General features: G+C 44.8%; 1 protein-coding gene across 3 annotated transcripts in view; it reads right to left on the reverse strand.

Moving 5' to 3' along the window:
* The window catches only part of ITPR3 (inositol 1,4,5-trisphosphate receptor type 3), a 213,002-nt gene that overhangs the window by 17,924 nt on the left and 169,211 nt on the right, over positions 1-25,867 (reverse strand). For all 3 annotated transcript variants that reach the window (XM_033917436.1, XM_033917437.1, XM_033917435.1), the window contains 13 exons: positions 23,698-23,876; positions 22,305-22,505; positions 20,971-21,081; positions 20,630-20,725; positions 19,343-19,444; positions 16,319-16,402; positions 15,044-15,157; positions 10,603-10,795; positions 10,298-10,423; positions 6,369-6,541; positions 4,928-5,092; positions 2,400-2,592; positions 1,603-1,704 (listed from right to left, as the gene is read on the reverse strand). In XM_033917436.1, the coding sequence (XP_033773327.1) occupies positions 1,603-1,704; positions 2,400-2,592; positions 4,928-5,092; positions 6,369-6,541; positions 10,298-10,423; positions 10,603-10,795; positions 15,044-15,157; positions 16,319-16,402; positions 19,343-19,444; positions 20,630-20,725; positions 20,971-21,081; positions 22,305-22,505; positions 23,698-23,876 (1,839 nt within the window). The remainder of the gene's footprint in view (positions 1-1,602; positions 1,705-2,399; positions 2,593-4,927; positions 5,093-6,368; positions 6,542-10,297; positions 10,424-10,602; positions 10,796-15,043; positions 15,158-16,318; positions 16,403-19,342; positions 19,445-20,629; positions 20,726-20,970; positions 21,082-22,304; positions 22,506-23,697; positions 23,877-25,867) is intronic.

Genomic DNA, 25,867 nt, shown 5'->3' on the forward strand with positions numbered 1-25,867 from the left:
ACTGAGGTCTTTTCTCCGTTAAGTGATAGGAAGCTGTCTCTAATTACCTCAGGTACAGTGGGGGTTTCTCTGAATAGACTTTGTGTGAAGTGAACTATATATATTCAGCTTGTATTTATTATTTTTTTTATAGAAACATGAAGGCAGATAATGGCCAAAGGGCCCATCCATAGCATTTACCATCTCCTCCTCTCCCTATTGGCTAAGGTTACACCTGCATTGTGATGTCATAGAACTTTATGGTTATAGAAACATGATGGTAGATACAGTGGCGTAGCGAGGGTGAGAAGCGCTCAGGGTGGTGGTACCCCTGCCCCGTTCCTCACCCCCCCCACCCCCCTCCCCCCCGGCTGCACATGTGAACCCATTTCCTACCCTGAAACTTTTTTAACTTCAGCATCGCCTCTCTCTCTGATGTCACTTCCTAGGCGCAGGACCTGGAAGTGACGTCAGAGGCAGAGCCGATGTGGCGCAAGCAACAGGTTGGAGTTGCTGCCAACACCAGTGAAGAGATAGAGGTATGGGGGGGAAGGGAAGGCACATGTGTGGTGGGGGTAGGTGCGGGGTGGGGGTGGGAGATACAGAGGAGGATTGGTGGCGGCGCCCTCACCAGGAAGATGCCCAGGGTGGACCGCCTCCCCCTTTACTACGCCACGGGGTAGATAAAGGCCAAATGGCCTATCCAGTCTGCCCATCCACTATCTCCTCCTCACCCTTAGAGACCCCACATGCCTGTCCCATGCTTTCTTGAATTCAGACACAGTCTTTATTGCCACCATGTCACTTCCTGTTTAAAGGATACCCGATAGCTGCACAGATTCCTCTTTGCAGCCTGATTCCGCAGCCTAGGGCAGTCTTGTCCCTGCTACTCTGCCACCCTAGGAAGATTCCTTCTCTAACTAGTGACAGGGCTGGCCCTGGCCTCGTTCCTGAACTGGGCTTTTCTTTGCATATATGTTCCCATAGGCTGCTTTCTGAAAACTGCCTTGTTTAGGTAATTTACTTCTGCGTTTTCTATTCACTATAAAATTATAAGCTTAAGGCAGGGGTGTCCAATGTCGGTCCTCGAGGGCCGCAATCCAGTCGGGTTTTCAGGATTTCCCCAATGAATATGCATGAGATCTATTTGCATGCACTGCTTTCATTGTATGCTAATAGATCTCATACATATTCATTGGGGAAATCCTGAAAACCCGACTGGACTGCGGCCCTCGAGGACCAACATTGGACACCCCTGGCTTAAGGACTTCATTAATCATACGCATACCAACAAGCCTCCTCTCTGGCACTCAGATGAAAAGATACGTCCTCTTATTCTTAACTCACTGAATCTGGTGATATCAACCCAGTCGACTTGCTGTGAAATAACAACAAATGAACCTTCTTTTCACTGTCAGTAGATAACTCATACACCACACTCTAGTACAGTGGTTCTCAATCCAGATCTCACAGCACACCCATCAAGTTGAGTTTTCTGGATATCCACAATAAATATATATGAGAGATTTCTACCCCAAGGAGGTTCCCACTCGATTGGATGGATGTTCCCTGGGAACTGGGCTGATTCGCTCCCCATTCTTTCCCCTCCCCCCCCTTGAATACCTTCTGGGGACTCCAATGCAGTGACGTCAGAGCCGCAGCTGTCCCCGCTGCACGAGTCGACAAATGCAGCCCCACCTACAGTCTGCGCCATGCCCAGTGTACCTGCACAAGACACAGGAGACGGTTAGTACCACCATGACACCCGCTGCGGGCAGTTAACACATCAGAGCAAATTGACGTTTAAGAGTTTCCAATTTATGAGGGCAAAACAGAAAACCTTTCTCACAGTTACAATACTTTTTTACCCATGGCAATGGTCTTTGTGATTACTGCCCTCACTGTACACAGGTAAAAGTAACTACGGGGTGCCACAATGTGTATACTTTCACCCCCAGGGTCTCAGTTAGGGCGCTGGTCATTGACCAGAGGGCCGTCACGTGAGCGGACTGCTGAGCACGATGGACCACTGGTCTGACCCAGCAGCGGCAATTCTTTCTTATAACACTTCAAGTCAAGTTTCAAGGTTTCTGTGGAGTTTCCTTCTGAAAATCTCACAGCGGGTCAGTGCCACTACTTTCTTTATCCCATAGACTTTGTAGGTATTTCAAAATGACTTTGCTGTTCCCACCCTTATCCTGCTCTCAGCACTGCCTCTTTTCCCCATTGGAGAAAGCACATATGTTGCAGACAGTGGATTCTTTCCTTGCATGGGGCTGGGGCTTTGAAGGGTATTCTGCAAAAGTCCCATTTATCCACATAAATCCTTTTGAAAATTAAGACTAATGCTAGAACAGAAAATCTTGGTGTCCACAAATCCACCAGGTCCCTGGTGTAGGCATATAAATGCAAGCAAGAACCTTTTGTGCTGGCCTCGGGCAGGTGGTCCACTTCCATGATGAAGTCATCTTTCAGGAAGAGGAATCCCACAATGGAAAAGAGGTAGACAAGGATGAGGGCCAGAAGGGCGGTCAGTAGGATGGAGCGTCCATTACGAGTCACGCTTTTGATCACATTGAACAACGTCTCTTCCCGATAGATCAGATCGAACAACTAAAAGGTGGAAAGAGAAGAGACTTGAGGGGAGAACACACCAGTTTATAACACCTCCTCAACCTTCATCGTCTACTGCTGTGGAAGCTGGAAGGAGGAGTCCAGGAGAATTTCTCTGGTGTGGTCATCACCTCATCATCTTCTGGGCATCTTCCTTCATTAGAATGAGGGTTTCTGATCTCACATAGCTCACCAGACAAAAATAGGACTGCTATGTTCTCTTAGGCTTCCACAGTTGGTGTCATGATTGTTGCTCTCGTTTGGGTCTCAACGCGTCTGAGTAGGTAGAACTGATATTTCAGCCACAACATGACGGCTGAAACGTGGGTTCTACCCTACCCAGACACAACGAGACACGGACAACAGCAACAATCATAGGACTTCTAATTAAAGGGACCTACTAGCCTGGCTAGTTAATTGGGCACCGACACTGAATACAGCTGGTGCCCACATAACTTACAGAACCACTTCAGCTCTGCCCAGAGAGAACCATCACTGCAGAGGGGATATTAAGCAGCAATGCCCGGTTCAATCATGCTGGCCAGCCCACATGGAAATATTCAATGACACTTAACCAGTGAGTGCCGTTGAATATTAGCCATCACTGCCGAAACCCTCCGGTTAGAGCCAGGAGTTATCACGGCATCACCAATATTCAGTGGTGACACCTGGTTCTAGCCAGTTAACTCAGGACAGCAAACAGACTCTCCTGAGTTAACTGGGTAATGATCCAGGTCTCATTACTAAATACTGGTAATTTCCAGGTAACTCTGGCGGACCACCAGGCACCCAGGTATTAAGTGCTATTATCCAGAAAAAGGGCAGACACCGAATATCTGTGCATAATTCAGCTGTATTAAAAAAACACAAAACCAAACCCACTGAATATATATATCTATGTTGAGTTAGGATTGAATTGTGTATTGTAACTATGAAGATCGTAACCCGTTAACTGTATATTATACTGTATATTTTTTTTTTTGTAAAAATTTTATTATTTTATAAACTACAACAGTGTAGTACATGTGATTGAATACAGAAAAATATTAGCGATTACACCATTTTACACAATTAGTATATAGAACCATAACTTTACCCACCCACCCTTCTATCAATTATTAATAATACAAGACAACTTTATTACATTGATACGAAGAATTAATATCAATTTTTCAATTACCTCTCCCTCCCCTACCCCCCCCCCCCCCACACACACTGTATATGTTAATCTATAACCCGTTCTGAGCTCATTGGGAGAGAATGGGAAAGAAAATGAATTAAATAAATAAATGTTGATGGTTGAATATTAACCAGAGACTGGAAGATCCAAGCCAGGCAAGGGGTGAAGTGAGAGAGCATTGGGGGAAGAGGTAGTTTTCTGGTGTTTATCCAATAAGCACCTATTTATTTCTAATCTAATCCTTAGGTTTATATACCGCATCATCTCCACGTTCGTAGAGCTCGACGCGGTTTACAGTAGGAGAAATAGGAAAGAACTACAACAGAGAGTTAGAGGTAGAAGTGTGAAGAAAATTTACAGGACTTGGGATGCCAAGCTATAAGAGTTTCCTTGATTCCTAAGTTGGAGGGAGACTTACATTTTTTGAGAAAAGCCAGGTTTTCAGGTGTTTGTGGAAAACTTGGAGAGAGCTCAAGTTCCGAAGAGGGGAGGTAAGGTTGTTCCAGAGCTCAGTGATTTTGAAGTGGAGGGAGGTCCCTAGCTTTCCTGTGTGGGAAATGCCTTTTAGCGAGGGGAAGGATAGTTTTAATTTGTGGGAGGATCTGGTGGTATTAGGGTTATTTCTTGCATTGGGGTGTATTGTGTTTTCAATTAAAACAGAAAATCAGAAACCCAAAGTATAATGCAATCAACCCCTTTAGCTCATCCCTTGCACTAATCGTAACAGCCTCTTCAGTCTCACACAATGAATGCCCAGCGATTTTCAAACTTCTTTAACCACAAAATTCCCATCAGTAAGATTTCCGCTATTGAACATGGAAAGTCCTGAGATTTTCTTGGTAAAACATATTCCAAAAGAAATAAAACCCATGAAAATTACCAGAGCTTATTTGAGGCATGTATGCCTGAGCATGTGACACCTGAGGTCAGACACGCGGCAACCTATGGCTGAGGGTGTGACAACTGAGGTCAGACACGCGGCAGCCTATGGCTGAGGGTGTGACACCTGAGGTCAGAGGCACAGCAGCCTATAACTGAGGAGGAGGATGTGTCAGGCCTCAGAGAAGAGGTGATGCCACTTTACACCTGAGTATGATAATGTGACCCCTAAGCTTGAGTGAGAGTGTGGCACCTCTTTCTTGGTGTAGCACTCACCAGGATGCTGTAGAACAGCTCGTGCACAAAGACTCCCAGGACACTGGTGAGGATGTAGGCAACGTGGTACAGGAACTCCATGTCCATAATCATAGCCTTATACCCCCGGATGAATGTGCCTCGGTTCCCCACAAAGCTCACCACAAACACAATCTTATTGGTCAGCTGAGAGAGAGGTAAAGAAAGAGAGGGTATTAATAACAGACCAGCCTGTAATTGTGATCGAGAGAACCGTGAGAAGGATTTTCTTTCAGAGGTAAATTTACAATATTACCATTATCTAATTCTGAGCTCTTCCTCAGTCACCTTTATAAGTGCATGTGCAAGAGAGCTGAAGAGTAGTGTTGCCCAATTCACCTCAGTGAATTGATTTGAATCGATTCACTTTCTAAAAAAAATTGAACTCACTGATTCAGTGAGCCCTGGCTCCTGACATACCTCCGGGCCTCCTAAAGTAGCAGCAGCGCTGGCGGTGACTTGCCACTTGGCAGACACAGTGTGGTGCACAGGCTTCTCCTGGCCTGCCCTGCCGGGGCCTTCCCTCTGCCATGTCACTGATGACATCACTGATGACACAGCAGAGGGAAGCCCTGGCAGGCAGGCTGTGAGAAGCCTTTTCACCGCGCTGCCTTTGCCAAGCCAGTCACCACCACCACTGCTGCTACTTTAGGAGGCCCAAAAGGGGGGGGGAGATTGGTCAGGAGGTGATGCACAAGGGAATAGCAGGGATGAAAAACTGCTGCACATGGGGGGGGGGAGAGAGAAGAGGAGAGAGGAAGAATTAGTGGAGATGGGATGGAGGGGAGAGATGCAACAGAGGTAGAAAGGGGGAGCTGCAGATGGTTTCAACGGGCAATCTGGGGTTTGATTACACATGTTAGCTGCAACCATTCATTCATTTTGGATCACTTTTTAAAAAAAAAGTGAAATTGACCCCCGTGAGAGGAGTTTAGATTGTTCTGGAAGCTGAAATTCTTTGTCTAGGACGGTAGTAAAGAGATTGCAAATATGTCGGCACAGCTCTAGAAATGCCCATCCTCTAATACTTAAGTACACTGGTTTTTAAACCCTGTGTCAGTTTTCTGCACCTTTCAGCCTCTGCAACGTGGATACATTTAGAAGAGTATCCAGTAAGCATAAAGCAGTGGTTCCCAGCCCTGTCCTGGAGGACCACCAGCCGGTCAGGTCTTCGGGATAGCCCTCATGAATATACATGGAGCAGATTTGCATGCCTGTCACCTCCATTATATTCAAATCTCTCTCGTGCATATTCATTAAGGTTATCACAAAAAGCCGACTGGCTGGCGGTCCTCCAGGACAGGACTGGGAACCACTGGCTAAAAGGAAGGTCTTCCAATTAACTCTGCACGCATAAAATATCCTGACCTGGGACTATCATTTCCAGAGCAACAGCTTGCTGTTCTGATCCGCAGTGACTTACATTGAGTGCTCCCAGCAGGTTGAGTGTAGGCCCGATGCCCAGGTAATATATGGAGCGCAGAATCAACGCCACAATGAGAGGTCTGAGGCCATAGCGCCGCGTGAAGAGGGACATGACGGAGAAACAGATCAGGATCCAGAAGAACAAGGTGGTCAGGGGGGAGTCCAGGACTCCTAGATAAAGATACGCACAGAGAAAATATTAATTATAATGGGGGAGGATGCAAAGGCAGCATCGGTAAAGACCTATCTAAGGTGAATTATATTAATTGGTGGAATACGTTATGCCTTACATTAAAATATGAAAGTGTCATAGCGGAAAGGCACAAGTCTATGAGTCCGGTCAACTCTTATTGCAATACAGACTGAAGGCATTCAGTTATTGCGCTAGGATATAGATGTCTACAACAGAACTTATGTATTATATCATGGCTCGCTCTCCATATTTATACGGGGGTATAACTCCGGTGTTTCTCTGTGCTGACACTCTGTTTTTTAGATAGGCAGGGGTCAGCTTGTTGTATTGCATAGATAATATTTTATGATTCTTTGCTTTGTACAACTTCTCTGTATCTTGCCTTGTTAACATTTATTGTATTTTATTAAAATCAATAAAAATCTTTGAACTGGAGAGGGTTGAATGTGAAGCACGTTTCCTAAAGGTAATCTCTCAAAATACCCAATAGTGAATTCTTCAGGGGGCTGCTGCCATTGCAAAGGATGATGTCCAAAAAGGTTTTAGATTGTCTGTGCTGTAAGTCCTCATAGTATTAATTACCCCCTCTTATGATATGTACAATCATGTTTTAATCCCTGTTAATAACTGTTGTATTGAATTTTATTTTAATTTTACACCGCTTAGAAATTTGATTAAGCGGTATAAGAAGTTTTAAATAAACTTGGAGTTAACAGCCCACACATGAACTTGTAGCCAGCCTGGGAAAGGCACCCCAGACTGTGTTTAAGGAGGAAGGGGATAAGTAGGTACGTAGCATTGCATTTTCAAATCTGCATGCGTCCTTTTCCTGAAAAATGGTTCACTGTTGAGATAAAATACCATCTACCTGTTTGAACAACCGCTTGGCAAAACTGTTTGGCAAGAGAATGGATTAGATTGTAAACAGACAAACACGCCAAAGTTCATAAGGATGATCAAAATCTAAACATACAACTCTCTTATATCAGGATAACACATTCTTTAGAGAACAGAATTAACCAAAAACTGAACAAATACGTAATTAAAATATTCATCCAGTGACTGACACACTTCTCACACTTTTCTCAACTAAGGTTTCTGAGGCTTTTTCCTTCCAAGTTTCCAAGTTTATTATATAGTTTGATTAATCGCCTATTCTACATTCTAGGCGATGTACAAATTGTTAAAAATATCTAAAATATGGGTAACATATTACATACTAAATAACCAAACCCAAGTGGTTTTTAACAAAAAACGTATGCTCCGAACAAAATTCGTATGCTCCGAATCTGAGGCCTCAGTGTGATACAGAGTATATTATTAAGTGGTTATTATTAGACACATGAGTATAACATATTACATAGACATACAGTATATCTTATTGAATTTAAAAAAAAAAAAGATATGGACATTCTTATACAGAGATTAAATCATTTAAATTAAATAGTTTGTAAATACAATATCAAAACAACAGGGAAATTATTTAGTGGTTACAATCAATGTTAAATTTAATATATTAAGGTAAAAACATTAGGAGGGAAGACAAACATGAAGAAAAAAAAAAAAGAAATGTAAAATAAAGAGAGATAAAAGCATCATTAAAAAGGAAACTTCCTGTTGTCCAAGGAGTGTGCTATCCTGATATAAGGGAGTTGTACTGTACATTTAGATTGCAAATATGGCACACAAAAAACTAAATACATCTATAAAGACAGAAAGCTATCGGATATACAGTAGTGCACGTCACCGCACACACTTTGCACCCAGGACAATCATCTAAGCCAGGGGTGTCAAAGTCCCTCCTCGAGGGCCGCAATCCAGTCGGGTTTTCAGGATTTCCCCAATGAATACGCACGAGATCTATTAGCATACCATGAAAGCAGTGCACGCAAATAGATCTCATGCGTATTCATTGGGGAAATCCTGAAAACCCGACTGGATAGCGGCCCTTGAGGAGGGACTTTGACACCCCTGATCTAAGCGAAAGCCGGTGCAAAGATTGCGGGTTAGAGGTACCCACTGAGTCTCCATCGACTTTGGCGACCTGGACCTCGTCCTCATGACTTTTCAAGGAGCTGAAAGGAAGGGATAAATTCTATAGGCTGGCATCAATTTTAGGTACTATGAAGAGACGCACATAGGCCCTGATTCTATAAACAGCACCTAAAACATAGGTGTTGAGCAACGCAGGGCATAGTGGCTGTCAATCTTGAGTTAGGCATCATTTCTAGAATTGCATCTAGCCATGCCTACATTGACTTAGATGCCGATAGGTGTCAAAACCTTAGGCGCCCCCTATTTTGGCCTAAATACCGATACCTAAGTCCAATTTAGGCACCTACGTGCAAACCATGCCCAAGATCCGCCCCTTAACCACACCTACACTCTGGTAGGCACCTCCGTCTAGGTGTCTACCTGGAAACTGTAGGTGCCTACCAAATTAAGCACCTACCATCTAATTAATTGTTTTTAAATCACTTTTAATTGCAATTATCAATTAATGGTGCCCATTTACCCCCTCTTTTACAAAGGTGCGCTATGCTTTTTAGCGCACGGTAAATATTAGCGTGCATTAATCACACGCTAAACGCTAACGTGTGTATGTTATCCTACGGATGCGTTAGCGGACGTGTTGATTTAGCGTGCGGTAAAACGCTTAGCGCACCTTTGTAAGAGAGGGCCTAAGCCTAGTTGAATAATTAAGTTAGGAACCCGGATCGGCCATGCATGCCAACGAAGGCGCCTAACTGTAAGCGTTTTTTATATAATCAGGGATTTAGCGCCTAAGCCATTATAGAGCACTAATGCAAAGTCGCACCGGCATGTCTGCAGTTCAGCGCGCCCGCTTATGGCAGGTCAATGACGGGTATAAGTGGATGCACCAACGCTGAGGAGACCGAGCACCGTGCGACATGCGCAACTGAAAGTGTTCTATAAGTGGCACGGCACTTGGCGACACGCCGTTGCTCCGTCCACACCTATGCCCCCCTGCAAGTTGTGTACTATGCAGTTTAAGCGCATTCTTTATAGAAGAGCGCCCAGTGCTTAATAACTGGTGCGTTACTACCAATCACGTGTGTCAGCGTTACTATTATGTCTACATGCAGCCACCAGCTTACAAAATTGCCTTTTAAATTTCTCCACAGAGGTAAGGCTCTATAAGGAGAGACTGCTCAACGTAGGCGCCTCGACAAAACCCTCGCCTTCCAGGCCGCCAAACTAAACCCATGGATAGCCCAATTAATCCTCGAGGCTCCAACCTACCTCAGCTTTAGAAAATTACTCAAAGCACACCTCTTCCAACGCCACGATACCTAATTTGCCCCCTCCTCAAAGAACCCCACCCTCCCCCCCTTTTTTTATCTCGCCCCACCCCCCGATCCACCCTATCCTACTCCTCAATTTCATCTACTCCGTTGCCTGCATCCCTGTTCAATTTAACACTTAACTCTATGCAAATCCGTTCAATTAATACTTAACTGCATGTAACTATGTTTAATTAATGTGAACCGCATGTAACTATGCATGTAACTATGTTTAATTAATGTAAATCTGTTCAATTAATACTTAACTGCATGTAACCATGTTTAATTAATGTGAACCGCCTAGAACTCACTGGGTATGGCGGTATACAAGAATAAAGTTATTATTTATTATTATTATTTGCTCAGCGATTGGGGGAGGCAGGGATGCTGCTGGTCCTATTTCCAGAGAAATTTCTTTGGCGCACTTACCCATTGAGGTAGCCTCAAGATAGGGGTAGAAGAAAGCAATGATGAGGTTGATGAAGACAGCCAGGTTAAAAGAGATAGTTCCCCACAGCGTCATCCTCCGAGAGAACCAGTACATCAGAGGCATACCTTTGGGGCGTAAAGAAAAGCAGGAGGACAGCGTTAGTATTAGTGGATCAGCTAAAGCTCTCCATTCGTGCTAGTTCGACTTAGTTCTACAGCCTTTCCACCTCCTGCGCAACCCATGGAAGGAGACTCTATCCACAGGGTCATGGAGGGTAAGGCGGGCGCACACCGTCAGCTCTTACTGCGCAGCTTCCGTTGCCACTCCATCTCATTGTGCAGGAAGGACGACTGATCGAAGAAGTCACTGACTTTGCTGCCCTGCTCGTCCTGCTCGGTGGTGGTGAAGACACGGTGCTTGGTCTCCTCGGTGAGGAACTCGCAGATGTTAGGAACAGGGAAGACTATTTGCTCCATGCTCCGGTCCAGGCGCACTATCTGTGCACAGAAGAAATGAGATGTATTATCTGCGGAGCTGCCGAGGGAGAAAGCTTAAGTGGGAGAATTTTTTTAGCACTTGCCCTCTGCCGCCTTCCTCTCTTCGTTTCCCAGAAGCAACAAACTCCCCCCACCCACTTCCTGCAGCAGGCCCACCTGTCTAAGTAACTGCTGGCGTTGTGACCTAGTACTTCCTGTCGGTTAGTCTTGAGAGTCCTGCCCACAGTCACCGTGCCACTGAATAGAAACTGAGCAGTGGAGTGCATTAGAGAATGACAGGGGGAAAAAATCTGTCCCCGTCACTGCACCGTCCCTGGCCCACCATTCTCTGCACCACCCTGTCACCGCTGTTCCCTTCACCGCCCCGTCACCGTCACCGCCATCCCTTTCACCGCCCCTGCCCTCCCATTCACCGCCCCGTCACCGTCCCCGAAGCATCCATAAAAGCCTTAGTACTGCAATATTTAGCTTATTCTTTTCTTATAAATCAAAGTTCTGGCTGCTGAACTAGAGAAAGAGATGTTCAGCTGGCAGGGCTTTGTTTATAAATTTTTATCAACACAACTAATATACTACTTTACCCGCACGCCGGCTCGATCGTTTAACCAGCTTCCTCTCTTCACCTCACCTTAGTTTGCCAGCTTTCTTTTTCGGCAACTGGCACGCTTTCAAAGAGCTGCGCATGCGCGGCTGCTCAAAGTTCAATCTTCTGCTCTGCTGAAACTTCCTGTTTTCGGTTGGGTCAGAGCAGAAGATTGAATACTGAGCAGCCGCGCATGCGCGGCTCTTTGAAAGCGTGCCGGTCGCCAAAAAAGAAAGCCGGCAAACTAAGGTGAGGTAGAGAGAGGAAGCTGGTTAAACGATCGAGCCAGCGTGCGGGTGGGGGCTGCAGGGACCGCGCAATCCTTGATGCCTCACTGCGGTGACAAGACCATTCACCGCTCCACGGGGCGGTGAATGGCCTTGTCCCCGTCCCCGCAGAGGCTGCTATTTTTCATTCCCTGTTTTGGCGGGTTACCCGCGGCTAAACGCGGTAGCTGCGGGTAAACCTCCACCGTGTCATTCTCTAGAGTGCATGTAAACCTGCTCCAACCACATCTTTGAGGCTGGCAAGATTCTCGGGATTATCTCTGACAATAAACTATCATATCACGACCATATCAGTCATGTTGTCAAAGCAACTTTCTATAGACTCCGTCAAATACATTCAATATCTAAATTCCTATGCTCGAAATCTTTGAATATTCTAATTCATTCCCTGGTTATATCTAAAATCGACTACTGTAATGCTCTTTTCAAAGGTCTGGTGCAAAAAGAAATTAGACGTTTGCAACTTATTCAGAATGCCTCAATCAAACTTATTGCGAAAGCCAAAAAATTTGATCATGTCTCTCCCTTGCTAAAAAAAGCTCATTGGCTTCCAGTCGCTCACCGTATTATGTATAAACTATGCCTGCTCACTTTTAAATCTCTGATATTTAAAACCCCAGCTTTTATCTATAGAGTTTTAATCCCATATACCTCATCTAGACTTTTGCGTTCGAACGACCAACATTTATTGGTCATTCCCTCTCTTAAAATTATCAGTACGCGGCGGCAGTCTATTTTTTCTGTAATGGCTCCCCAATCTTGGAATGCCCTTCCAATTTATTTAAGAGAGGAAAAGAACCTTGAAAATTTTAAGAGCAAATTAAAGAGTCTTCTTTTTAAAGATGCATTCAACAATTAATTGAATTGCTTATGGCTCCTTTTTTAACCTTGACCATTTTGACTTTTGCTATTCCCTTCCCCATTGTTCTTAACCCTAATTGTATTACTTTATAATCAAACTGTAATTCATTCCCAGTTTTCCTTAAGTTTCAATTTGTATGTGTAATTTTGTTTTATATTATGTTTTAGTCATATAGGTAACTATCATTTAAGTCTGTCTTCCTTTACTCTGTAATTTTTATTAATTTGTACATCGCTTAGAATTCGGATTAAACGATTAATCAAATGTGATAATAAACTTGAAACTTAGCTGAACAGCAGCAACTTTAAGCTAAAGTTTTTTTCTGGATAATTTGACGCAGAGGGGGGTAGGCCTAAGATATCTGGATAAAGATCCACAGATATTTTTATCCTATTATATTCAGTATCGCTGACTCAGCCAGCCATACTTAAGGAAGTTCTTCACCCAGAGAGTGGTGGAAAACTGGAACGCTCTTCCGGAGGCTGTTATAGGGGGAAACACCCTCCAGGGATTCAAGACAAAGTTAGACAAGTTCCTGCTGAACCAGAACGTACGCAGGTAAAGCTGTTTTAGTTAGGGCACTGGTCTTTGGCCTAAGGGCCGCCGCGTGAGCGGACTGCTGGGCACGATGGACCACCGGTCTGACCCAGCAGCGGCAATTCTTATGTTCTTACTTTTATATATACCGTTAAAGGTTTCCAAATAAAATCGTCTAATATCTGGCTGGATATTATCCTTAAAGTCTTCAGCACGAGCAAACTAGAAATAATGTGTGACTATAAAGTGAAAATGTGGAGTATTGAAGAGAAAATGGAAACACTTAGGGCTCCTTTTGCTAAGCTGCAGTAGCGTTTTTAGCGCACGCTGCAGATTGGCACGCGCTAACCCCCGGGCTACGCGGAAAAACTAACGCCAGCGTCTGGCGCAGCTTAGTAAAAGGGGTACAGATGAGCAAAGAGGAACACTCAGGATAGAGGTGAGCAGAGGGAAGCATTCAGGTTACCATATGGCTCCAGAAAAAGGAGGATGGATTGAGCCATCCGCGTTTTATTTCCATTGCTTTCAGTGGAAGCAAAACCCAGATCTCAATCTGTCCTACTTACCTCCATTGCTTTCACTTGAAGTAAAACCTGGATGTCTCAATCTGTCCTCCTTTTTCTGGAAACAGATTCAGTTGAAATACACCGGGACATACAACAATTCAGCTCCGTAAAAGTAACTAATAAGTTTCTCAGAGAACCGTTGTTACGTTGGGGAGCAAAATTTGCCCCCTGCTTAAACGGCTCGTTTCTCCATCACTGCGCTAAATGTACCTTTAAGATGTTGGAAAAAAAGGCCTTCTTTTCATAGGCAGAACTTGCTTTATAATTTTAATAGATAATAACCAGACTTAGCTTTTGGTGGCGACTTGATTGAAACATTTAGTGCAGTGATGGAGAAATGAGCCTTTTAAGCAAGGGGCAAATTTTGCTCACCCAACGGTCCCTTAGTAACAACGGTTCTCTGAGCACTTATTAGTTACCTTTACGGAGGTAAATTGTTGTAAGTCCCGGTGCATTTCAACTGAATCCATTTGTAGTATTATACACCAGGGTGGAAGAAGTAACGTTCCCAGTATAACTTTTTGGATACCCTGCTCCTTTTTCCGGAGCCACATGGTAACCCTAATTCAGGGTAGAGATGAGAAGCGAGATGCCACGGCACTTGAACAGCAGTACCCAACAGATTCATCACCAACTAGATCATACGAGCTTTCAGACAAGTGCTGTGTGAAGTGGAGCCCAGCAAGTCTGAACGACGCTCAGACAAGATCGATGTGTAACTGCCTTCTCTGGAGCAAAGCAGATCCTCAAGCAGCAAAGCCCCAGAGAGGAATGTGCCCAGCCTGAAGAGAGTGACAGAGCCTAGAGAAAGAAACAGAGGATTAGAATAAATGAAGAAAAGATTGGCTTGACGATGAGAAGATCCTTCCAGGCACAAGCAAAATGAAGCAGAGGCTTAGAGCAAAAAGGTTGGCCTTGGTGATAGGAGAGGATGAATTCTGGGATGCCTTGCTGGGTCCCACATGAGGTATGCAATGACCCATCTGTGTACATTCATGAAGCACACCAGCCCCTCGGATAGTCTCTCCACTAACTGTGAGTGAATCTTTTAAAGTAGCCCTTATGCTCCAGCTTATCTGAAACTATTCCCTCAAAGGGGTGCAAGACTGTACCAAATCCTCATTATAGACACCCTTCCTAGCAGTTATTTGTTGCTCCTATGATCCTTGCAGCTGCGTCCAAGAGACTGGCTGCTGGGCTTCAGGTTTCGCTTTCATGAATGGAGAAGGAAATGCTCCCTAACATTACTTTCCCATGTGGAAAATTTCCCCAGTTAGATACCCAAGGGGGTGGAGAGGGAGGGAAGGTACATAGCACTGTCTGATCTTTAGGTCAAGTTTACTTGATGACAATATCCCTCCCTGCACTGCAGCTGGGGGTACGGCTGATCTTGTGAAGTGGAGAAGATCCTACCTCAATCTGAGATGTGTGGTTCTCATAATAAGCCAGTGGGTCCTCCTCTTCCTCCTGCACAGGTGTCGTCGTAGACTTCAGCATCTGGGACAGCTGTTTGTTGTTTAGTCTGAGCTGAGACACAAGCAATGCTGTTAATCAGAAAGGCCAGGCATGAACACAGTGTAGCCAGCACAGCACCCCAAAAACTGGGAAGAGGAGGGGAATAGTTCAATAAGGGTCAATGACCCCTAAACCAAACCCAATTATTGGCTGGGCTGGCTAAGTCATAGTGGCCAAAGATAGACCTGCCATTTAGGTGGCTCTATCTGGCCACTAGACGTAGCTGGTCAGCCAATAAATATTGGTGCTGACCGGCTACCGTATATACTCAAATATAAACCCATCCGAATATAAACCGAGGTATACTTTTCTCCTCAAAAAGGGGGGGGGGGGGGGGGAAAGGTTGATTCGAATATAAACTGAACTCATGGCAGTCTCATAAGGTTACCGTGGAGTGGAGGTGTGGCCTATTGGTTAGAGCTGCCCACTTGGTGGGGGCACCGGCGCCTCTCCTCCTCTTCTGCTCCTTACCACTCCTCCCCTGCCACATGCGTGCCTTCAATTCCCCGCCACTGTACCTCTAGCGCTTGCCGGTGTGAACAGAAGCTCCAACCTGTTGCTCAGGCTGACTTCGGCGCTACCCTCTGATGTTACTTCCGGGTCCCACGACTAAGAAGTGACATCAGAGGGAGAGCCAATGCTGGTGCTGGCGGCAGGTTAGAGATGCGGCTCACACCCGTCAAGCTAAACAGGTACAGGGGAAGGGGAGAGCACACGGCAGGAAGGGGATGATGAAGGATCGGGGGTGGGGCATAGAAAAGGGTGAGGGGGCCCCACCACCTCTAGCATTACCCGCCCTCGTTGAGTGTACATGATTCCCATTCAATGCATTGTAAACCACTTTGGGTGAATCTCTTCATTAAAACGCAGTTAATAAATCTAAATAAATAAACTCGCACCAAAACCATTTTGAGTAGTGAAACTGCACAAGGCAGGAGCAGAGGAAGGTCGCTCTTGCCCTGGGTCACCACTAGATCAGCAGGGCTTAAGGTAGGACCGGGGAGAGGCCTGCGATAGGCTCACGAGGGAAAGGGTTCAGACTGAGCAAGCAACTGAAAAGAACAGGAAGAAAATGTTGGGTAAAACTCCCCTAAACAGCCCCCCCCAAACAAAATTTGCCAGTCCGAGGCTAAGTACTGGCAGTGCTGGAAAAAAGACGCCGTGAGGCCTTACCATGGACGAGATGCTCTCCTCCTCTTCCTGGATGCGTTTCACAGGCCTCAGCAGATGCTGCAGATGCTTATTGTGACGAGAGAGCTGGGAAGAGAAAGGGGATCGTGGTGAGGGGGAGTGGTCATTAACGTCACAAATGCAACGAGTTCAGAGATCTCAGCTTCTCAAAAACACCCTAGGAAGAAATCTGCAGTCGGACCAGGGACGACTCAAGAAATGATGGCGCCCCGGACTCACTTCTGTTTTGGTGACCCCCATGCCCCACCCCAGTTCCCTCCTCCCTTCTCTGATGCTACTGCCCAATCCCGATAGGCTGCAGCCTCGTATGCCAGCTGCCGCAAGGAGGAAGGGCCAGCATCGATATCAAGCAGCAGCATTCGGAGGGAGTAGGGAAGTGATGAACTTTCCCCTTTCCTCCTCCGAGGCCGACAACACTGACACTGGCTCTCCCCAGTGGCGTGGTAAGGGGGGACAGGGGGGGAGAACAGGCCCGGGCGCTATCTTGGTGGGGGCACCAGCACCTGTCTTCCTCTCTGCCCACCCCTGCGCCTTACCACTCGTCCCCCACCGCATGCGCACCTTCACTTCACTCCCATACCGCTAGCTCTTCGCCAGCGCGAGCAGCAGATCCAACATTCTGTTCACGCCAGCCTCAGCGCTCTCCTTTGACGTTACTTCTGGGTCCCGTGACTAGGAAGTGATGTCAGAGGGAGAGCCATTAATGGCGCGGGCAACGAGTTAGAGATGCTGTTTGCACCGAGAAAGCTAAACAGGTACAGGGGGAGGGAAGGGGCGCATGCACAGCAGGGGATGGGCGGGGAAGGAGCGGGGGGGAAGATGGTGAGGATGGGGGTGCCACCACCACAGGCACCTCCCACCCTCGCTATGCCAGTGGCTCTCCCCTCTCACGGCAGCTGGCCTATGAAGTCGCATCCTGTAAGGACTGGGCAGCATCGTCAAGGGACAGTGTTCAAACCACATCCTATAGTTTAACTTAAGGGCCAGTGACGTCATGGCTCCAGATATCTGGCACCCTTTAGAATCAATGTCTTAGGCCACAGCCTCTCCTGATTCATAGGTTAAGCCAGCCCTGAGCCAGAGACATCCAATATAGATCTCATTTACTCAAACTTCTTTAGCTTCTTCATGCCAAGTCGACACCTGGAAGCAGGAAAGTCCAGTTTAAGCTTCTCTTTGGGCAGGATCATAGGAAATTCTTCCAGCTGTGGCTATTGCAGCTGGTAATTTATAGTATCTATTTACAGCTAATCTGACAACATCCCACAGGAAGAAAACACCAGGACAAAAGTCAGAGAAAGAGCACAGTGCCGGAATTATCTGGAACCCTCCAGCAGAGTAGAGACATCTCAAATGCAATGAAAGTTGAATTCAGTGGATCTCTGGTGAGTTCTTTTTTAATCTATCCAATTTTGTGATCACGGGCTTGAGTTGCATTTTATATTATAATATACCTACATACTGTCTTCCTTGAACAAAGGCCTATCCCAAAAATGGTTTTATCAAACAAAATAAATCACAATCCATCAATAAAATACAGTAAGAGGTACAAAAAACAATCCTAAAACATAAATACATCAATAAATAATCCATTAGCAGTCTAGAAACTGTGAATCTATTGACCTCAATGTTATTAGGGTAGGATGGGTCTCAATCTAGCCCATCAAATAATTCACATTAGCTAAGGAAAGAAAACAAAATAACCCACCTTCACAAACCCTCATATTGACTCAATAACCCTAGAGAATTAAAAAAAAAAAAAAAAAAAAAAGGCCCCAAGCTTCTGATTCCATGGTCACTTCTGAAGAAACTTCCCCTTTAAGATCACTCCTATAAGAACGAATGGCTTCCCTAGAATACATTAATAGGGAGGGGGCTGGTCTGACATCAAGTTGGCATGAGTAGGTACAGTGCAATCAGCTGGGGTAGATGGAACACATCAGCTGTAGCAAGGCTTAGTCTCAGAGCTCAGTAATGGTCATCATAGTTTGCTTGCTAAAGAAATGGCAATTACTCAGTCTGTTTCAACCGGGGTGTTGGCCCTTAGTACTAACACTCATAGTTACATATAAACAGGATGGTAGATAAAGGCCAAATAGCCTATCTAGTCTGCCAAGCCACAGTAACCATTATCTCTTTCTCTCTCTAAGACATCCAAAGTGCCGATCCCAGGCTTTCTTGAATTCAGACACAGTCTCTGTCTCCACCACCTCTTTCGGGAGACTGTTCCAAGCATCTACCACCATTTCTGTAAAAAAGTATTTCCTTAGATTACTCCTGAGCCTATCATCTCATAGCTTCATCCTATGCCCTCTCATTCCAGAGCTTCCTTTTAAATGAAAGACTTGACTCATGCACATTTACGCCACGTAGATATTTAAACGTCTCTATCATATCTGCTCTCCCACATTTCCTCCAAAGTATACATATTGAGATCTGTCCCCATACGCCTTATGATGAAGACCACACACCATTTTAATAGTCTTCTCTGGACCGACTCCATCCTTTTTATATCTTTTTGAAGGTGCGGTCTCCAGAATTGTACACAATATTCTAAATGAGGCCTCACCGGAGTCTTATACAGGGGCATCCTACTGGCCATACCTCTTCCTCTGCACCCTAGCATCCTTCTAGCTTTCGCAGTCACCTTTTCAACCTGTTTGGCCACTTTAAGATCATCACATACAATCACATCCATGTTCCGCTCTTCTGTCATGCACATAAGTTCTTCACCCCCTAAACTGAACCGTTCCTTCAAGCTTTTGCAGCCCAAATGCATTGCATTGCATTGCATTTCTTAGCATTGAATTTTAGCTGCCAAATTAGTTGATCTCTTGGTGTCAATCTTGATACTAATCCCTAAAAACCAACCCCTCAGTAATGGCCCCTTTACCTAAACTCTAAGTACTAGCCCTTAATATCACCCTTGGTATCAATCCCCAGGCACCAAGTCCAGGGTACTGATCTTTCAATACCAGTGCTCAGGACCAACTTTAAGGTACTCACCTGCAATGCTAAGATATAGATGTTATGTCCAACTTCCCGGGGAGAAACCTCCGAGTTCTCACATTCATTTTCCTCATAATAGGCCTTCTTAATCACATCAACCTGTGAAGAATTGTTCACCAAGAGCAAGACATGAATTTAGGGATTCGTAATAATGAGGACTGATTTGAAAAGAGTAAAAAGCACATCTGTAACATTATTTACATTCTGTAATGCTAGTTGGGGGGAGATAAGTAGTGGAAATTTAAGAACATAAGAATAGCCTTACTGGCTCAGACCAATGGTCCAACAAGCCCAGTAGCCCGTTCTCACAGTGGCCAATCCTGCTCATTAGTACCTGACCAAAACCCAAGGAGTAACAATATTCCATGCTACCGATCAAGGGCATGCAGTGAAGGGAAATGCACAGTACTAATACAAAGAGGTAATGCTTGGGGCAGGGAAAGAGAATTGATCTGCTCCTCACCACTGATCTACTGGTGGTCAGTGCAACATGTGGCAGGAAGCTTGGACCAAGTCCGATTATCCAGACATGTCATATGACTGTAGGTCACAGAGGGATCTCCTTTCAAGCTCTCTGGCCTTGCCACCTGTGCATATCACACAAGTGGGGGCAATTTTCAAACTGTTCACAGCAGAGCAAAGTCTGTGAATACTTCATGGAAATGGTGATGTCCAAGATGCAGGCTTTATAAAAAGATTTCCAATTTGATAATCCACATAAAATATATCTAGGACCTAAAACACTGAGAACTGTGGACCCAACACGGTTCGCGTTTCGACAATGCTGTCTTCCTCAGGGGTTCCTAAAAGTCCACGTGCTCTCATATCAGGAATTTTAGGGACCCCTGAGGAAGACAGCATTGTCGAAACCGCAGACCGTGTTGGGTCCACTGTTCTCAATGTTTTAGGTCCTAGATATATTTTATGTGGATTATCAAATTGGATATCTTTTAATAAAGCCTGCATCTTGAACATCACCATTTCCACAGAGTTTTTCGTGTTCGCTGGATTTGCCTCGTCTGTGGGATCAAGGGTCAATTTTTTGCCTGTTTTCCTGTGAATACCTTATACCAGTTTTCCAAGTAAAAGTGCACATGTACTTTCACTCTGAACTTGCCAGGGGTGCCTACTTTTTATGCAAAAAGACTGGTATAATGTGTTACTGTCATGAAATACGATACGTAGCCCCCCAGGAAAGATAGTGCAAGGTATCACAGCCGCATCCTAAGAGATAACGAAGAAGTCCTGCTCTAGCTTCCATGATTCACACTCGGTATTTCCTACCAGTTCTTGAGGCCGGAGGCTGATGAGAATTCTCTCAGCGTTCTCGCTGTCATGGCGGCTTTCCATCAGAGCCAGTAGCAACTTGGAGGCATTGTCCTGGAAACAGACACCTAGGTGAAAGGTTAGTGCCTCCTAGCTACACCCAGCTAACACTGCAAGCCAGAAACTGTACTTGGTATATAATATTCCTCCCCACTCTCTCGGTGATTTCACCCTAGTTTCACATATCTGCACACACAATCATGTACAGCTCTCACACACGAGCACACTTACAAAGACATGCATGAGGGAACCTACATGCAGCTTTTCTCTCACGCATACACACATGCACCACCTTTTACCTTCAGCTGGAGCACCAGGTCCATTCGGTACTTGCACAGGGGGCTGATGTCATTCAGGATAAGTGCAGCGATGATGTCAATGCCATTTGACTCATGAGTCACGATACAGCTCTGTGGAAAATATACATATATGTTACCGACAGGTGTAGCATGCGTGCATAATTAACAAGGCCTTATACATGTCCATTACAAGTAGAGTATGCATGTGTACATTGTAGGAATGTGTCACACACATATTCAAGTTTCAAGTGTAATAGTTTTTTTGATTAATCGCTTAATCATACTTCTAAGCGATGAACAATTTAAAAATTACATTTAAAGGGAAACAATACAATAAAAAGCAAAGTTTAAATAATGACAAGGGATTAAAATTTAACTTAACATACTCATAACATTGGGTAAGGGGGGGAGTGAAATACAATTCAATAAAGTAAAATAGAAACAATAAGGGAAAAATACAAAAGGTAAACAAAATAACAATATAACATTATAAGATGAAATTTATTAGGACTATGGGATAGTAAAATTAGTTTTCAAAGGCATCCTTGAAAAGAAATGTTTTTAAGTTACTTTTAAATTTCCCAAGTTCCTGTTCTTCCCTTAAAAATATTGGAAGGGCGTTCCAAGTCTGTGGTGTGGTAACTGAAAAAATAAATTGCCGTCTTGTATTAATAACCTTCAACGAAGGAATAGTCAGTAAATTCTGTTCATTGGATCTCAAAACTCTATTTGGAGAGTATGGAATTAATAATTTGTATATAAATGCTGGAGTTTTATTACAAAGAGATTTAAAAGTCAGTAAACAAAGCTTATATGTAATTCGATGAATAACTGGAAGCCAGTGTGCATTTTTAAGAAGCGGTGTTACGTGGTCGAACTTTCTGGATTTAGTTATAAGCTTGATGGAAGCATTTTGAATAATTTGAAGACGCTTTATTTCATTCAATGCAATTCCCTTGAAAAGAGAGTTGCAATAATCGATTTTAGAAATCACCAAAGAGTGAATAAGAATATTAAGTGATTTTGAACACAGAAATTTGGAAATAGATCGAATTTTACGTAATCTATAAAAGGTAGTTTTAATAATATTACTGGTGTGATCATGAAAATTCAATTTATTATCAAAAATCACCCCTAATATTCATGCTTTGTAGGCATGGGCAATACATACATTACAGAAATGGTGCTCACGTGAACATGCTACAGGTATATGGAGTCCAAATACAGGCATGGAGAACATATTCAGATAGAGGAATGTGGAATTCACATAGACACATAAGTCATAAGGGTGGAAAGCAGCTGAGAGATCTTTCGGAGCCCTGGCAGTACTGTACCTGATTCTCGTGGCAGGGGCCCTGACAGTACTCGGTCAGGGTCTCCAGTGTCTGGATGATGAGGGGCACATTGTTCTCATTGATGTAAAGGCCAAGTAGCCCCAGGCCTCCCGTGGTGCTCCCACACATAATGTCCAGGAATTGCAGAGTCTCACACACCAAGTTGTAATTTGTCTTGTTGTTCTGGCTCCGTAGAAAATCCTGCAAAAGGAGAGTAAACTATTGAAGCACCCAGAGACCAAAGGTCCCAACAGCCAAGAGAGATTGAGCCTGTGCTTAGGGGAGCAAAGTCCTGTGTGTCCGCACAACAGGCAAATGGGGCTCTGTCCATGGGGTAGAAGCAGGGCCGAATTAACCATTCAGAGAAATAGGCAATTGCCTAGGGCAGCAGAGAGCAAGTGTAGTTGAAGGGATATGACAGCTCCTCGAAGACTATCGGTGTGTACTTTTACACCTTTGCAGGATCATTTTTGTGGTGGCACTGAGAAGATAATAACTATCCAAACCTTGGGAAAATGGAAGAGCCAACAGACTTAAAAGTTAACTGAGGGAGGTAAGCACATAAGAATAGCCTTACTGGGTCATTAGCCCAGTATCCCATCTTCAAAGAGGCCAATCCAAGTCACAAGTACCTGGCAAAAACCCAAATAGTAGCAGCATTCCATGGCTGAAGTTCACCCAGGGCACCTGATACACCTGTGCTGGCCCTGGGAAGAAGCCTGCAAAGAGCTGGTTCTTATACTCAGCACACAAAAGTATGAGCAAGTCAGTCTGTTTAACACAGGGGTAGGCAATTCCGGTCCTCGAGAGCCACAGGCAGGTCAGGTTTTCAGGATATACATAATAAATATGCATGAGATAGATTTGCATCTCAAGGAGGCAGCGCATGCAAATCCATCTCATACATATTCATTGCAGCGCATGCAAATCCATCTCATACATATTCATTGTGGATATCCTGAAAACCTGACCTGGCTCCGGCTCTCGAGGACCGGAGCTGCCCACCCCTGGTCTAGCACCCTACATAGTAATGACCAATGACACTGCTCCAACAGCCACGATCTGAAAATCAACTGCTGTCTGTCTCTGATGTGGAACTTCAACAATTTGTCCCCAAAACAGGCAATATTAGGGATGACTATTAGGAACCTTAGAATGATGTACAATATATACAGTAACAGCACGTTTTAGCACAAAATACATCAGAAACATACACATGGCCATACCCCCAAGAAGTTCCTGCCCTAGGTGACTGCCTAATTTTGCCTAATGGTTGGGCTGGCCCTAGCCACACTTGATGAAAGACTGCAGCACAAGAGTCACTATACCGCTAGATTGAACCCTGTCTGCTCTACATAGAGGAGACTTGGCACTGGATCCTGTGGTCACTCACCTGCAGGTCTGGGTTGTGGTTCTCACACAGAAGCTGAAGGAAGCGGAGGATGGGTTCCATGATCAGTACTACAGGCCCCATCTCATTGCTCTCGCCATGGTCTCCAGCCTCCTTCCGGAAGGTAGTGCTCAAAGCATGGCGGGAATGGGCATTCAGTGCTAGCAACTGGTTATTGCGCCCTGAGGAGAAATTCAGCACTTGGGATTAGAACATTCTAATTAAAGGGGAGTGTGTGGCGCAGTGGCTAAAGCTACAGCCTCAGCACCCTGGGGTTGTGGGTTCAAACCCACGCTGCTCCTTGTGACCCTGGGCAAGTCACTTAATCCCCCCATTGCCTCAGGTACATTAGATAGATTGTGAGCCTACCAGGACAGACAGGGAAAAGTGCTTGAGTACCTGAATAAATTCATTAAACCATTTGGAGTTCCTCTAGGAGAACAGTATAGAAAATTGAATGTGTGAAAAGGTTCAACCTCTGTTAACCAGAGCTGGTATTGTGACGTCATAATGCCTCATTCCACCAATGCCTAAGAGCCAACCTCATCAGGGATGTCACAATGACTTGATTGTCCTATACTTGGCTACATTTTGATTTCTAGTGTGGTGCAGTGGTTAAAGCTACAGCCTCAGCACCTTGAGGTTGTGGGTTCAAACCCACGCTGCTCCTTGTGACCCTGGGCAAGTCACTTAATCCCCCCCTTTGCCTCAGGTACATTAGATAGATTGTGAGCCCACTGGGACAATGGTATAGAAAACTGAATGAATAAATAGTGTGAAAAGGTTCAGCCTCTGATAACCAGAGCTGGTATTTGTGACATCATAATGCCTCATTCCACCCATGCCTAAGAGCCAACCTCAGCAGTGATGTCACAATGGCTTGATTGTCCTACACTTGGCTCATTTTTACTACATTTTGATTTCTAGAGTATCACAGTGGTTAAAGCTACAGCCTCAGCACCCTGGGGTTGTGGGTTCAAACCCACGCTGCTCCTTGTGGCCCTGGGCAAGTCACTTAATCTCCCCATTGCCCCAGGTACATTAGGTAGATTGTGAGCCCGCCGGGACAGACAGGGAAAAATGCTTGAGTACCTGAATAAATTCATGTAAACCATTCTAAACTCCCCTGGGAGAACGGTATAGAAAATTGAATAAATAAATAAATTAGTTGAGCAACGACCCAACCTGTAGACTGGTTAAATTCCATGGGGAGTGGAATTCAATTTTAGCAGAGGCCTCAGACTGAATAAAGGCAATTCTTCATCTCCTCAGCCTTCTCGGAGTGCACTGATAATTAATCTGAATTTGTTTCCCAGTGGAGCTTGTGCTGCAAGCAGTAGAGGTAACAGGCTGGGCTCACATGCCTCGCTATTACTTGCCTAGGAAAATTGTCCTGATGGCTTTAATATCATCACCGAAGGGTCAGAATGCCACCAGCAAGGAATTTCACATTTCAGTTGAAGCTGATGGATGAATGCTCCTCTCTCCCTCCCTTTTTCTGGCCTACCCGATATTCCAAATGCAATTTATGTTCTCTAAAGCAATACTAACATACTGAAACTAATATATCAGAGAGCAGCAAAGAAAACAAGGGTCATTACCTACCTATAGCTGCTATTCTTCAAAGAATTCTTCAAAGAAAATGACCCATAATCATGTGATCTTTGAATATTCTGGCTGGCAAAGGAATAAGGTAGGTGCACAGTGCACGTTTGAAAGTCCAGGGATTTCTAAGTGAAAGCCTCAGCCTAGGGATGCCAGACTTCTGGGGAAAACCCAAACACGACCTCTTTTTAGAGGACTGTCCAGATGTCTGGAGGGATTTCCAAAACCCAGCAGTTTGCCTGGGTTTTGGAAGTCCCCAAGCTCGGAGTCGTGTCTGAAGGCCATCTGCACATGTGTGGACATCGACATGATGCCATCATATGCGTGCGAATGACATCATTGCGTCAATGTCCATGTATTCGCAAGCTCGGGGAAGGAGACTGGATGTTCGTGTGGGGGCAGGGCTAGGAGCTGAATGAGGCGAAGCTGGAGGTAGAACAGGGCAGGGCCAGATGTCCTCTTTATTTTAAAGAGGACATCTGGCAACCCTACCCAAACCTACATCCCCCCTTTACCCTTTTTGTGGATGGAGGGGTTAGAAACAATTTTCAAAACACATTTGTGAAAA

This window comes from Geotrypetes seraphini, chromosome 13, assembly GCF_902459505.1.
Source record: "Geotrypetes seraphini chromosome 13, aGeoSer1.1, whole genome shotgun sequence".
Lineage (NCBI taxonomy): Eukaryota > Metazoa > Chordata > Amphibia > Gymnophiona > Dermophiidae > Geotrypetes > Geotrypetes seraphini.